Here is a 16,230-nt window from a genome sequence, read left to right on the forward strand (position 1 = left end):
TGGAGAAGGATCTTGGAAGGGTCTATCCTAGTATGATAGTATTTGTCTCTGCTATCCATTGAAAATTGTTGGGTCTAGCCAGCTCGGTGGATGCTTGGAAATCTTGTGGGCATTTAACACTGTGGAAAGGGAGAGGTGGTTTGAGGGGGGATGCGAGTCTCTTTGAGAATGTTTTGTGGAGCTGGGCAATCACTAAGGATGGAAAGATGCTTGCTATGGTGGATGTGCCTTAGTCTACAAAGGAAAGGGGACACAAGGAAGGCGCACTCGAAACCACTTGTACTAATTTGTAATAAAATTCCTCTAACTGAGGGAGAAGTGGCTTTGGTGGCTACTATCCCAGATAGAATCTTGGAGGAGTGGCCTTCTAATTGCATTGCATCGGTGAGTTGAAGGGTTAACCAATGGAGGATTGGGAGAACATACATAGGCAAGATCTTTGCGAGACTTATTTAGAGAGTTTGATACAAACCTTTCATTGGCCAAATCTGAAATGGAAGTTGAGACGTAGCCTAGGCTAGTGGTGGGCTCGATTGAGGGAGATTTGGAAATACTGCAAGGCAGGAAAAGCTAGTTTCCAACTATGGAAATCATTATGTGGTTGCTAGTTTAGGGGAAGCTTTCAACATGGGTGATGCTAAATCCGGTGTGTTCGTCATGCAGAAGTACGTTTGAGGAGGTCTATCATTTGTTGTGCTTGTGCATTGTGACTTGTGGAGTATGGCAGCTAAGAGAGCTCAATTAGAAGAGTTGGCATGATGTCCCATTTTTCTATAGTTTCCAAATAGCGGGTTGTTATCATAAGGGACCCCACGTGGTTGCCCTCGATTATGGTGGCTTGCTATCTGTACTTGAGAGCAACTACTGCCCTTACTGTCTGGGGAATGCATCTTGTGTCCACTGATCAACAGACTAAGATCCATCATCATAGCCTTCACATGAGTACTCCTGTTACATCCAAGACTCACAACTTTAGAAGGTTTGACAATTGCTGGCTAGATTTTGTAATGGACTTTTAGGGGTGACTTCCCCATAATACAAGTTGGCATTTCCTCCCACCCCTGGTCCCCCAGCCCCCTCTCGCCCAAAAAAAATAAAAAATTGGCAAACCACTATAGCCCTGCTTTTAACAAGGTGGGACAATCTCAAAGTCCCCATTTAGAGAAAATGTATAGTTACAATTTTTCACTAACTTGTAAAAGGGAGAGGAAAGATGTAAATTGGAAGGTGAGGGAAAGAGAAGAAAGAAATTGAAGGTGTAGGCCCTCATCTCAGTTAAATAATATAACATGCTTTTAATAAAGGTGCTGTCATACAAGCTAAAAGACAAACCATCTCATATAATGCCAAAAACTTCACCCTAAAGGCAAGTGAGAACCACAAAGACAACAAGCATGAGAAAGATGGATCATACACGAAGGATAAAGAAGAGCTTCTAGATCAAATGCGAAGCACCTTGCAAACAGGATGATGATGCCAGATGCAATGGGAAGGAAGAGAACCCATAAAGGAAAGGGTTCTGAACCTTGCCAACCAGAAGAGATGGGCACTAAGGAAAAGATGGCTATTAGCCGCAGCCTCACAAAGCGTATTGAAGATGCGGCATCATGCGAGAGGAGGTAGAGAGAACTGTTTCAACTTTTTTCAAAGATGTGTACAAGGACCTATTGTAGCAATAGGGGTATAGGGATCGACATCAAGAAAGCCTCTATTCTGTCATGGAAATTCAGAGGATGTTACAACCCAACAAAACAATGTGGTTGCATGTTGTTGAGGAGGTCAAACTATCGATAGTATCAACTAAATTGCCACTAACCTCAATTTAAATCAAGATTATCTTGAGCAAAAAAAGTCAGCGTGACTTTTGAACTGAAAACTGAAATATGTCCCCTTAGAGGACTTTAATTCAAAATTCTGAGTAATTAGTTGTGGAGAAAAGAAGAGGGGTGAAAAGGAAGAGAAGCTAAGGGACAACGGGGGGAGAGGAGGAGTTTGAGTTAAAGGATAATGGAGGGTAGGGGGCTTAGGGACAACATGCAAACCACCAACACGAACATGCAAACCATAAACACGTACTCTATGATTTCCTTCGCTCCACAATGCTCTGCTGCATCCACATCCTCCTCTTCCTCAAGGCTTTCATACAACACCGCTCGTACTCTGGCCACCCTCTTCACACGAACATGCAAACCATAAACATGTACTCTATGATTTCCTTCGCTCCACAATGCTCTGCTGCATCCACATCCTCCTCTTCCTCAAGGCTTCCATACAACACCGCTCGTACTCTGGCCACCCTCTTCCCCTTCATCATCAGGCATCTTCGGTTCCATCCCCACAAACACACCTTTAACACGGCCACGCATCGCCTTCGCATTGTGGGCTCACCTGTTCATGCACGCCCTGCTCCGATTGATAATGGAGGCTTAATCATCTTAGGAGAGGGCTCTTAATAACCCTCTCATTGGCCTTTCTTCCATTGGACACGCGGCCATGCGGCCACCACGTGGAGAAGTCTCTAGACCCCCCCACCTCCCACCAATCATCCACTCCCCCCCCCCTCCCCTCGTAACCTAATAGTATTTTTCACCAACTTGGGGTCCCTATTTGCAGGGCTAAAACTACGTTCCTAAATTAGTGCACTTTCCATAGACCCTTTGCAGGGCTAAAACTATGTTCCTAAATCTTTAACCTATTAACCGCGGACACGAGGAAAAAAGAAAGAGAACAGGTGGCAACTCCAGAGAACAAGAGCTTGCCATGTGGAGGGTTTATGAGCCGATGAGAAGGAAAGACGAGAGGTAGGCTTTGAGTGGGGAGGAGGTGAAAAGACGAGAGGTAGGCTTTGAGTGGGGAGGAGGTGGAAAGACAAGAGGCAACTTTGGGAGGAAGGAGGGTCATAAAGGGAGGAAATGGAAGGTCTCAGAGCCTTGGGTTAAGACTTAGCCAGAATTTCAAAAGCTAATCCAAGTTTTTGATGATTGAGCATGAATCACGATGAAACGAAATCTTGAAGAGGATGCAAGTCAATGCATAGAGTGTTTTAAATATGCATTTGTTTTAGACCTTGGCCATTTCTAAATTAATTTTTGGTTTATCCATTTCCTTGATTTCAGCGAAGCAAACAATTGGATCTAGAATAAGGAAGTAAATTGGATTCTTGAATCTAGCATTGATGAAACAATGTAGCACGAACCTTGGGGCATTTAATTTATAAACCACCATTGCCGGATTATTGGAAAGTTTTCCACTAAGCTAATAGTATAATCTCTAGAAAATAGAGTCTCATTTAAAGAGGGAGCTGAATGGAGTGATCATATGCGTGCTTTTGCAATGTGCGCCGCCTGATGCTGAGATGATGGTCCTCTTTCAATGCACAAAGTGTATGTCTTGCAGATGATGGTCCTCTTTCAATGCACAAAGTGGATGTCTTGCAGCCTCTTGCATTACTCTTGAGCCACAGCCGGTTACGAGACCATTCTGATCGAACAATGGGAGCGTGACACTCTGAAGCATTTGCTTTAAGTCATGCATGTAACATTGGTATTGGAGCTTCAATTTGGTTGTGAGCATCATGGACGCGTAAGATACCATGACACAGAGACAGGAATTGTGTTGAGAAGGGGGAACGCCGAGCGGTATCCTCTTCGTCAAAACTCACCATTGGGTACAACGCCACTCAATACATGTCATTGATGCAGATGTAATATATAGTAGACTTTGTCACACATATGATGCAGACGCAAATAGACGGCAAGTCAAACGAGTAGAAGCTTAGCCAAAGGAAGCATGTGACTGTAATCCCAAAGAAGATTGAAATAGCTTGGAGTCTTGGGCAGTGAGCCCGTGCAGAAAGAGGCTGCTTCGATCATGAAGTAAAGCTCATGACGTGAAAGAATGGGACAAGCTGGGTTGATAAGCTAAGACTTGGTCTGCGAAGGGAAGGAAGCACAGGAGCGGGATATGTCGTTCTGTTTTATACAGTAAGATTCTGGGCCCAAGAGCATTAAGAAGGCGGCATGTTAAGAATCCTACGCTCACAATGAAGACTAAACACACTGCACACTACCACGCAACAAGAAAACCAAACGCAGTGAGCTGGTGAAAAGGAGGAAGGAAAGCAACCAAAAGCAAACGGGAAGCAGCAGGAGCTCAAAGCCGGGCGGGGAAGGGAATCGCGACAGCAAGGGGGGCTGAAAAACGGCTGCACAGAGGCCGTAGAACTGCAAAAACGAGGTCGTAGCAGCAAGTAGACTTCTCGTGGCAGCAGGTCAAAACCCACGCAGACATACGAGCAGAACGCGCCGAAGCAGCAAGGAGGCGAGAAATGCAGACGCGCCTGACGATCAGGATCACGAGAGGCCAGCAAGGGTTCGACAAGGGTAACGAAACCAGCAAACGAACCCTAGGAGGGACTGCAAACCACCATAGCTGCTCGGAAGCTCCACGCTGCAAACCACCATACTCGGCTCACACACACACACACAAACACAACTCACACTCACACTCACACTCACACTCACACACACACACACACTCTCTCTCTCTCTTCATTGAATTCAAGTTATCTTATGTAATTAGCTGAATGTTGATGCTTATCTTTTCTTGCATTTCTTGCACCTTTTGATATGCAATAGCTAGTATGTGTTATAGGACAAAATTTATAGGTAGAATAGAAGTATAACCATAAGCTGTTTGGAATGGTGTCAATCCCCATGAGATAGGTTTCCAAAGGTGCTCAGCATGGGCAATAGCAAGAAACTATTTGTCATAGGCTAGGTATCTTGATAAGGTTTGCAAAGGTGGTAAGCATGGACAATAGCAAGAAACTATTTATCATAGAATGGGTATCTTGACTATGTCCCAGAATGGCTTGTGGCTTTTGCATCAGTGTGCTCATGAAGCTATAAGAAGTGTTCGTCATGACCTCAATGGATGATTTGGGTTAGCAGTAGTCACTAATATCGCAGTCAGAGCTTGCTTGAGGTGGTGGAAACGGATATGATGACGGTGAAAGCTGATTGTGGTTGTAGTGCTCTACCAAGTATAGCTTACGGTGTGCTAAAGACATGATGTAAATATAGCTTGTCCGGGTAATGTTGAGCTGTTAGCAAGTCTACTTTGGTAATCTATTGAACTTGGGCTTCAAGTTGAGACACCAAGGAGCTGGCAAGGAAGTTGTGTGAATAGAGTGTCAATGAGCTTTGTTATTGCGGTGCCTTGAATATGGAGACATAGAACCTATGTCACCATTAAATTTATAGTTTGTTGCCAAGACCATGCATATTGTGTGGCCTATTTAAACAAACGTGCCATTCTTGTTTATAGGAGGTGGTGAATCACATGCTCTGCGTCTGTAATTGGTAATTCAATATTGAAGCTAGGGTGAATAGAGCCTTCAAATAGGCCATCTCGTTTGGCTCAGTTGTGTTTGAGAGATTGGCTTTGAAGACATCAATCCCTTTGTCACATGCACCCCTACACTATGGAGCATGGTGACACACAGTTTGACCCATTTGTCGTACGCCGTGACCTGTTGTGAGCCCTAGTCCAGGGATGAGTCAGGCACGAGCTACGGGGGTCCGTTCCCTATTACGAAAGTCACAAGCCACGGTGGAGCAGTTCGGGTCGCCAAGGCAAAGCGTTGCGAGGTATCCACCTAGCAACAAGTTCAGAAGAGGGGAATGTCACATGCACCAGGGTCAAGCCCAGGTGGCAGTGACAACTAGCTGCCTAGCCTTCCGGAAGAGCCCAAAAGAGCCTGGTTTTATAGGCAAGGGCCAGCAGCCTGGTCGGCCAAAACCGACCATGTGCTGGCCCAACGTTGGCTGGTTCCAGCCCTATTTAAGGGGCCTTCAGTCCCCCTTTTCACTCACTCAGCCTTCCTCAGTTCAGGATTCAGCTCGCAGCCTCCAACAGCGCTTCCAGCCAGCATATGTGCGAGGTTTGGGTGTCCTATTTCCGCAGCATGGTTCCATCTCCCGCACGTCGTAGGTAGGGGAGTGGTCTCAGCACAGTTTTGTACTAATTTGGCAACCATGTATAAATAAAGCAGTGTACTATAGTTAGGTAAATATCATGTGTCTCTCATGCTTGAGTTGGCCTTTTATATTCATCTATTTTCCGCACAGCAAGTCTCCGCATTGTTACATTGGTATCAGAGCAGTATGGTTCCTTCTGATTTGAGTTAGGTTGGAGGGAGTCCTGGCAGCAAAGCTTAGTTATAGAAGAGGAGGAGCATGTTTGGGATATTATCTAATTTTGTATTTGGTCCCTACCCTGGACTAGTTGTAGTACCATACTCCATTAGCCTCTCCCTCTCAACCTTCATCGCGCATCGGGCCGGCTCCCGTCTTCACTCGTATGCGTTTACACCTTGCGGGCAAAGTTAGGGGCTTTTTTTTTCCTCTGGCAGTCATTATTGTAGCAATTGATGGTTCTTCCAGCCTTCCATCATGGACTCGTCCAATAGAGCAGCTCTTAGGCAAGTGTTTAGAGAGCAGGATCATCTCCTTGAGCAGCATATGCTCTTTTCTGAGCAGCCCGAGCAGCACAAGAAGACAAAGGAGGATGCAACGACATTGTCACCACGATGCTGCCAGATGAGAGACACTCTCCACGTGCGATACGGAGAGGGACCGGAGCACGCATGATCGAGGTTCGGTCTATTTCAGCCCTTCTCAAAGGTGACCGCCAAAGACGAGGGATCACCCTTGACATAGCCCACCGGATCTGACAGTCAACATTGGGAAAACCAAGGTTATGCTCTTCAACACATCCCGAGTAGTGCTTTCTGTCTATGGTAAGAGGAACTAGATCAAATGCCTAAGCTGCTACTCGTCCAGCAGCTTTATCATGTCCAGTTAGCTCCTCTTGGTCTTCCACTCCGGGAGCTCAGTCAGTTGGATCAGCTTTAGCAGGGGAACATATGGTTTTCACAGCTATGAGGGATGGGTCTTCCACCCTTGGAGATATCTCAGACCCATTAGCATTTGCCATAGATGAGCCTCTTGGGTCCATCGCCCGAAGGAGAGTTCTCTTCCCCATAGTTAGTTCTCTTGGGGATTCCACCCAAGGGGACACCCCAGATGCCATGTGAGTATGCTGGAGTTCCCAGGTTTTCAGTTTTGGTTGCCTAGCTTCAATGGCTTTCTCATCACCCCGGCAATTCTTGGAGTAGTACTAGCATTTCTATGTCGGTGGACCTTCCGCAATGGGGAGAATGCATGCGAGCAGTTGGTAGCCAGTTTCATGCCATTGGACTTCCGAAGTGCAGTGCCTCCATATCAGCAGCCCGATCAGTCCTCAGCAGGTCATGAGGACAGCGGGAAGTTCATATGTGCAGGAGCCTGTCAGAGTGCCATACCACCCAAGGATCAAGAGTTCGCAGTAGTAGTGTGGTGGGATGACTGGCCTCAGTAGTTCAGCTTCCAGTCTTCACGGCAGTACCAGTTCTCAGGAGTTTTTATTGAGCCACCGTGTTATCATAACAGAACATTCGTTTCTCAGCCTTTTCGCGTGGTACCAGATCAGTCCCAATGCCAGACGGCTACGCCTCAGTTCTTGGGAGGACAGTCAAGTTGGTGGTCAGCACGATCACATTTGCTTCACAGATTCACTCAGTCCCTTAGCAACTATCATCATCCAGAATTTAAGTAGGAGGGAATGTCACATGCACCCCTACACTAGGGAGCATGGTGACACACAGTCTGAACCATTTGTCGTACGCCGTGACCCCATTGTGAGCCCTAGTCCAAGGACGAGTGAGGCATGAGCTACGGGGGTCTGTTCCTAGTTCCCAAAGTCACAAGCCATGGCGGAGTAGTTTGGGTCGCCAGGGCAAAGCGTTGCGATGTATCCACCTAGCAACAAGTTCAGAAGAGGGGAATGTCACATGCACTAGGGTCAAGCCCAGGTGGCAGTGACAACTGGCTGCCTAGCCTTCCTGAAATGGCCCAAAAGAGCTTGGTTTTATAGGCAAGGGCCAGCAGCCTGGTCAGCCAAAACCGACCAGACAGTCGGTTGTGCTGGCCCAACGTTGGCTGGTTTCCAGCCCTATATTAGGGGCCTTCAGCCCCCCTTTTCACTCACCCAGCCTTCCTCAGTTCAGAACTCAGCTCCCAGCCTCCAGCAGCGCTTCCAGCCAGCATATGTGCGAGGTTTGGGTGTCCTATCTCTGCAGCCTAGTTCCCATCTCCCGCATGTTGTAGTTAGGGGAGTGGTCTCAGCGTAGTTTTGTATGCTGATTTGGCAACCATGTATAAATAAAGCAGTGTACTATAGCTAGGTAAATCTCATTTGTCTCTCATGCTTGAGTTAGCCTTTTATATTCATCTATTTTCCTTACAGCAAGTCGCTGCATTGTTACACCGTTGATATGAAAACATGGAGCCTGTCATTATCGGAGTGTCCATTGATCTCCAGCATCAATGAGAGATGTAGGCAGATAGGGGCTCCTTTGCTCAAATTGTTGCAATTGAGAGCAAGCTTAAAAATCCACATGGGTAGGGACAAACTATTTATAGGTGACATGCTTGAAATAATCCCAAATAGTTATGGTTTTTTTCTTTCAAGCATCTCTTCAACTAGAGAAATGCAATCTTCTTCAGAGCTTTGCAAACTGGCTAACCTGTGTGTCGAGCACTAATGCTAGATCTTGGACATGACATGCCCAATGATAAGGGTAAACATGTGCAAACTGCTTAATTAAAAACCTTTGCTAAGGTCGGGGCCATAGTACTTATTTCATATGCAATGTATTCAGGACATTGTCCCTCATGCTGTTAAGGAGCTTCAAAGCTGTGTGTCTGATGCCACCGGCAGTGAAAAGTGTGCATTCCATCTTTGACGTATTTTTCCTCTCTGCCAGCCCGTTCTGCTGCGGAGTATAAGGCACTGTACATTGATGAATAATACCCCAAGCTGCCAAAAAATCAGAGAACTCACGGGACATGTACTCTCCCCCCCTGTCAGTGCGTAGAGTAAGGAGCTTGTTCCTTGATTCATTTTCAGCCATGGCAAGCCAATGTCTGAAGCATGGGAACACATCAGATTTGGCCTTCATACCATAGATCCAAGCAAATCTGGTGTAGTCATCCACAAAGGTGCAAAAGTAAAGGTAGCCCCCAAGAGATGCTGTCCGTATCAGCCCGCACACATCACTATGCACCAGGTGAAGCTTCCTGGATGCACCAACTGTCCCATCCTTTGGAAATGAGAAACGGTGCATTTTGCCCAACAAGCATCCCTCACAAACATGTTTAACTTGTGCATGCATGGGTGGGAGAGCAACCACCATGTTTTGTGAATGCATTTAACCAAGCTTCTGTAGTTGAGGTGACCCAACCGAGAGAGAGAGAGAGAGAGAGAGAGAGAGAGAGAGAGAGAGAGCATCATTTTTAACCTTAGTAAGTGTTTTGATCTCAGGCATTAACTTGGCACATTATAGGATTGTGTGTCGGACGAATTTGGAGTGCCTTATGAAGAAACCACAATGTGGATATGCTACATTTATAGCGAAACATATGAAAGGCATGGGTCAACAACGACATACAACTTCAAGAGAAAAACAGGTTAATTGTTTAAACTATGTGCATTTTTCAAACTTCTGAAAATTTGGAATTTACCTTTGAGTTATTTTGACAATGTCTTGGTTGGTGACCTTTCCAAGTATTTAGGCTAATATGAACATGGAATAAGATGTGGATCCCAAGGGCAGTGAATTGTTGCATGTTTTGGGATCTTTGTGGGAGCTTTTTTGTAAGGAGTGTTTGGCTCAATTTTTTGCTATTTGCTTTGAGATGCTACTATTGTTGTCTATTCTCTAAAATCGATGCTTGTGAGTACACACGAAGTTTGACGTTTGATTAGTATACCCTTCTATATTTTGGAGGTTCGTCCGTTGCATACACTATATCCACTAGTGGAGAAACTAGCTAGGTGGTTAGGTTTCTGACAGTGTATTAGAGCCAAGCTGCCTATCTGAAGAGCTGTGAGATGGTGGTGTGCTTGGAAGAGAAGATTTGTGAGCCTCGGGTTTCAAAAGAGGGTGAGATTTGAATCCAGGAGGTGTATGCCTTGGTGATTAAGCCATCGAGTAATAGATTGAATTCGACAACTGAAAGAGAAAGGCAACTTTTGATTAGTGAAGGTGTGACAAGACGGTCAGTGCGTTTTGAGTATTCCCTTGCAATAAATCTCATCGGTGCAAGATACTGCCCCACATGCCAATTTCAAGCTTTGAAATGGTGGGGATGTTGGATGGAGCGAATTATCCAATCTGGAAGGTCAAGATTCAGAGACACATGATTGCACATGGACTGCAGGAGATAACTGAAACATATGAATTAAAATCAGAGGATCAAAAGGATGCATCAAAGAGGCGTGGAAGATCAAGAGGACATCAAAGAATGGATGCAGAAAAATGCTGATGCACTATCAATTATTATCAATATGTTTGCAAATTCAATGCTTCCACACATTAACTGATGGAGACTTTGCTTGAGGTATAGATAATTCTAAAGTACTTGTACAAGATGATGAATAGTTGTTGCATTGCAATGCTCCAAAATCAATTGTTCATGCTGAGTATGGAAGAAGCTGACCGGGTGAGCAATTATCTAGTCAAAGTTGGAGTGTTAAAACATCAAGTAGCTGCTGTAGGTCAAAAGGTGGACAGCAATCAGTTGGTCACTCTCATGTTCAGTAAATTGCCAGGGAGCTTCAATTGGTTAGTGGCAATCCTGACAGCTAGAGAAAGAAAGAAAGAAAGAAAGTTTATTAAAGTCTATTGAAGACCGATGGGTCTAAGAGACTGATAGGAAACCTGATACAATGAGCAAAAAGGGTGGAGCTACTAAATGATCATCCCAACCCATGCTAGAAAACGGTGTAGGACATAGTCAGTGCCATCATCATCAATATCACTATAGTCATAGTCCTCACTAACATCATCATCATCTAGTTGATCTTGCAAAGAGTCAGCTAAGGTGATACAAGGTGAATTGTTCTTCGTGACTACACCCAATAGTGCTTCTATAGGGTGCATAGATCTAGGTTTCACAGTGCTTATGTCCAATGTAGAGCGATGGCGAGAAAATCAGGCTCACCTATTGGGGTAGTCACCAATGTAGAGCGATTTGGCTGGCCTTGCTTTTCAAAAGCTAGGGCACCAATTGGGATTAAAGCCCATGAATTTTGCGTTGCCCTTATTTCATTGGCAGCGAGCCTCTTCTAGTTCTGAATTCCAGCTTGCCTCGTTCCTCTCTACCTCTTGCCACCCCACCGCTCCTCTATTGCCATTCTTCCTTGCATATTCGCTGCTGTTGGCCGTACGATTTGCTGCTTGGCTGCGGGTCTTGGAGTGCGTCAGCCCATAGGCTGGTTCGTCAGCAGAGCTCAAGGCTTTGCGAGTTCATTCCAGCGCTGTTACTAGGGATTCGAACAACCTTGTTATTGCTCAGCAGCCCACCTTCAGTTCGTGCTCCAGGTAGGTCCTCCCCAATCGACGTTGTGCCAGGTCTTGCAGTTCACAACCTTGTTCGTTCTTTCATGGCTGATGCAAGTAACCCCCCTAAGGCGGATCAGAATATAAGTAATTCCAATCCACCCTCCCCCATGTCTGAACGGGATATTGAAGGGGACAATTATGATGTTCATGAGGATTTAGTTACAAAGGACGCTTTCAACCAATTCCTCACGAGATTGGATGAAAAGTTTGTGCTCCTCAATTCAAACCATGAACAGTTGTTCCAGCAAATTGTTGCTATGCAGACCCAGCTTTAGACCCTGACTCTTATGGATGCGATGGCTTCTGTTCTTGGGCCCAATATTACCCTAGCACAATTCTCGGGGGAACATAAGGATCGGAAGGAAGAAGTTGCGGATACTTCGCTGCATAAATGACAATTCCACCTCAATTTTCACCCCTACCTGCAAGACAAGCGCTTATAGTTAGCAGTTGGATATCTAGCAAGAAAGGCTCTACTCTGGTGGGAGGAATTGAGGCCTCAGCCATCCACTTGGGCAGAGTTCGAAGAAGCTTTTAGAACCAAGTTTCAAAAAAAGGAAGATGATTATGATATCGTGGCCAAGTTCAAGGCCTCGGATATGACCAAACAGGGCCACTTTTGAGACCTATCCCCATAAATTCCGTGACCTATAGACCCGTGCTACAAAGATGGATCTAGTGACCCTTTTGGGTTTCTTTGTGGCCGGCTTGCCCGATTCCTACATGTTGCAAGTTAAGAACAATGAGAGCTCTACCTTGAAGGAGTCCATTCATTTTGCACTCATTTATGATGATTTGATGGCCTTGACCAAGAAGTTGACTACACTTGAGACCCAGGGCAAGAACAAGAGAAAGTTCTTCAATGCAACTACTAGCACTGGAGAAGTGAGATCTTCCGATACTCCTTCTCAAAAGTAGCAGAAGTCTGCTAAGGGCAGCGCTTCCTCCGTTTGCTTCGGCTTCGGAAGGAAGGGTGATGCTTTATTTGTGAGGAGCGTGGGCATACCCGGGCTGATTGCCCAAAGAGGCCCGGAGCCTCATAGGGACCTACACTGAAGCTCAGAGCCGCTCAGACTACTTTGACAGGTATTTGTGTCAATGTCCTCACACGCCGTGATTGTTCTTTTAATAATTCATTGTTTGACCCCCATGATCTCTACAGGGCTTATGGTGAGATTCGAGGGAAACGGATTTAACCCAGCAGTTCTTACAACTTTGTTAATCACAACTTGTGCGGAAGCTACAATTGATTATGACGCATAGTGAACACACCTACAAGGTGCAGCTTCCAGTTGGGAAGCAGTTTGGGATCGCAACTTCCCGTCTAGATTCAAGCCTACGAGGATATTTTAGAGTGCTATGTTATGCACTTGGATCATGTAACTTGTTGTTGGGATGAGGTGTTTTAATGTGTTTTGATTCCATTTTCATCATTTGTTGTATCTGTGTGTGATGCAAATGATTTAAGTCTAGTTGAACATATTGAATTAAAGAAATTGTTGAATGATTTTAGTGATGTATTTCCCGAACAATTGTCGATAGGCTTGCCATCAAAACATGCAGTAGACCATCGCATAGATTTAAGTCTGATTGAACATATTGAAATAAAGAAATTGTTGAATGATTTTAGTGATGTATTTCCTAAACAACTGCCGGTAGGCTTGCCATCAGAATGGGCAGTAGTCCGTGGTTCTCAGCCTATAAGTTGAGGAGGACGTGTTAGCTCAGTAACTTCAAGAATACTTGAAGTTGGTCTGTATATGCCTGAGCAAATCACCTTGGGATGCTTGCGTTCTTCTAAGGAAGAAGGATGGTTCTTGGAGATTGTGTGTGGATTATTAAAGTTTGGATAAAATCACGGTTAGGAATAAGTATCTGTTAGAAAGGTAGCATGAGCAAGAGCAAGTGAGCAAATGAGAGCAATAGCAAGTATGATTTCATTCATGAGTAGAGTTACATATAGTGGAATGCCCCTAAGTAGGTGGCTCTAGATCCATGATTATCTCCCTGATTGTCTCCATCAGTAATACCTCCAAATCCTCCATCAACCTGACCACCAAGTCCCTAACTTATCTCAATCACACCAACATAGGTGACACCTAACTGATGAGTCACCTACACACCTACCATGGTGCTCACTAGCACTCACACCATGTCCTACACAAGCACTAGCACACTGGCACACACACACCACATGACCATGTCCATAAGTGTGTCCCCTAAATACCCCCCCTTAAATTGATGACCTTCTACCCTAGCAGTAGACAATGGGATACTACATGGTTTTCATGCTCCCGACCTTGTTCTCACTCTAGTTGCATCGGTAGTAGACTCATGTGGACACCCTAGCTCCACCATGATCTCACTCCAAATCAGGTTACCTCGGTTTACAATAAGAGAGTCCACCTGGAATATGTGTCTTTGGGTATCACCATAGGACATATGACTTAAAGCAGGTAAACATGACTCAAAGCATGACAAACATGACTAACTTGCTTATGCTACCTTTCTAACATGGTATCAAAGCCTAGTTGACTGAGGCTTGACTTTGCTACCACGTGGTCATCCCTACCAAGCTCCATTCTTGCTTCCATGGTGTCTTACCCTTTGCCCACGATTTTGCAAGAGCAAATACTCAGCATCGCAACCGATGGACTCAAGAATCCTTCAAGCTGGAGATTGCTCATGTCTGGGCGACCTTTCTGACCAGAGGGATCTCCCTAAATTGCCGCCGATTTTGTGTGCCGCTTCCTCTTCTTCATGGCGGGATTTTTGCAATGCTGGCTGCATAGCTAAACCATTCTCAAATTCCTCTTACAGAAGGCTGGGTGACCCCAAGGGCTACCTCCTGATGGAATTTCATCTCTGTTGGTGAAGTATTCGGGCCACACTCGTCGATTTTACAGTCAGAATTCACTATGTAATGCTGGGCGACGTGATGCATGATTGTGCGGTTCTTCTCTGGTATTCAGGCTTTCATTCTGTGTGAAAACCCCCATGAATGCTACTCTGATACCATGTTAGAAAGGTAGCATGAGCAAGAGCAAGTGAGCAAATGAGAGCAATAGCAAGTATGATTTCATTCATGAGTAGAGTTACATATAGTGAAATGCCCTTGAGTAGGTGGCTCCAGATCCATGATTATCTCCCTGATTGTCTCCATCAATAACACCCCCAAGTCCTCCATCAACTTGACCACCAAGTCCCTAACTTATCTCAATCACACCAACATAGGTGACACCTAATTGATGAGTCACATGACACACCTACCATGGTGCTCACTAGCACTCACACCATGTCCTACACAAGCACTAGCACACTGGCGCACACACACACCACATGACCATGTCCATAAGTGTGTCCCCTAAACATTAATTTATCCAACAGTATCCTCTCCCTCGTGCTGATGACTTAATAGACAGATTGGTTGGAGTGAAGTATTTCACTAAGATTGACTTACGGACTAGCTACCACCAGATTCGTATTTACAAGGATAGCCTCTCGGACTAGGTATGGTCATTATGAGTTCCTCGTATTACCTTTTGGATTGACCAATACTCCCCAACTTTCCAACAAATGATGAATGACTTGTTTCAAGAGTTCTTGGGTAAGTTTGTTGTTGTGTTCTTGGATGATATCTTAGTTTACTCAGTAAGACTTTAGAGGACATCTGAGGATTGTCTTAATAAGATAGAATAAGCTGTTTGCTAAGCTTAGTAAATGTGATTTCTTTATGAGACATATCATTTACTTAGGATACAAGATTACTCATGAAGGTGGTAGCGTTGATGAAGACCGTATTCAAAAGGTTTTGACTTCGCCTATACCTTAGATAATCGTTTTCCCCTATGATTTACTATCTTTTTGAGAAAATCAGTTCATGATTATTCCAAAATCATGGTCCCCTTGACCAACGTATTGAAGGGTTGTGGCTGTAGGTCTACACAACCTATTACTTGGAATGAGGATTTGAACAAGGCTTTCGATACTTTGACCCGAGCCTTATGTGTTAGAGGCCGATGCGAGTGACTATGCCATCAGGGCAGCATTATTCCAAGAGGGCCGACCTGTAGCTTTTGAGAGTAAAAAGCTCGATGATACTTAATATCGTTGGCCTACCATGGAAAAGGAACTCTATGTAGTCGTATATGCTCTTAAGTTTTGGAGGCATTACCTGTATGGTTCCAAATTTGTCATGTTGACTGATCATCAGCGGATTTGGTATGTGTGTGAAGGGGATGATTTGAGGGGTAGAAAGGCTCGATGGGCTTAGTTGATGCAGGATTTTGATTTTGAGATTTGATATAGGAAAGGTTCTTTAAATAGTGTTGCTGATGCCCTAAGTTGGTTTAAGATGGTGAATGCTTTGTCATTTATTGAGATATCCTCTGACCTATTTCAATCCTTGAGAGGGCTTTACGTGACTGATAGTCATTTCAGTCATTATTGGCAGAAACTCCGGAATGGGAGCTCTATGATTGACCAAGACTTAGGAATTGTGTCACCTATACGGTTCAGGCGACAGGACGCCAGTGGATGATTTGGAATGGCTTGTTATTCCAAAATGAAAAAAATTGTGTACTAGATGTGTCGGATCTTCGATCGAGGATTCTTTGAGAGTGTCATGATGCAGCTAGTACGGGACATCCTGGAGTACACAGGAATTTGTCTCTTTGAAACATAGTTTTTATTGGCCTAAGATGAGAGAATTTGTTTAGGAC

At 44.8% G+C, this 16,230-nt stretch overlaps 1 protein-coding gene across 3 annotated transcripts in view; it reads left to right on the plus strand.

Moving 5' to 3' along the window:
- The first annotated feature begins 3,348 nt into the window (after nucleotides 1-3,348).
- LOC147902551 (uncharacterized) overlaps nucleotides 3,349-16,230 on the plus strand; it is a 54,972-nt gene continuing 42,090 nt past the window's right edge. For 2 of the 3 annotated variants that reach the window (XR_015540923.1, XM_087374239.1), the window contains exons 1-2: nucleotides 3,349-4,382; nucleotides 9,427-9,572. Coding sequence is in view for 2 of the 3 variants with exons in the window: in XM_087374239.1 (XP_087230365.1) it covers nucleotides 4,328-4,382; nucleotides 9,427-9,572 (201 nt within the window). In the remaining variant the exon portion in view is untranslated. The remainder of the gene's footprint in view (nucleotides 4,383-9,426; nucleotides 9,573-16,230) is intronic. The other variant, XM_087374241.1, reaches the window with a different exon arrangement.

The sequence above is a fragment of the Dipteris shenzhenensis genome, chromosome 4 (assembly GCF_047967505.1).
Source record: "Dipteris shenzhenensis isolate YYH24624 ecotype China chromosome 4, Dip_SZ_1.0, whole genome shotgun sequence".
NCBI classification, from domain to species: domain Eukaryota; kingdom Viridiplantae; phylum Streptophyta; class Polypodiopsida; order Gleicheniales; family Dipteridaceae; genus Dipteris; species Dipteris shenzhenensis.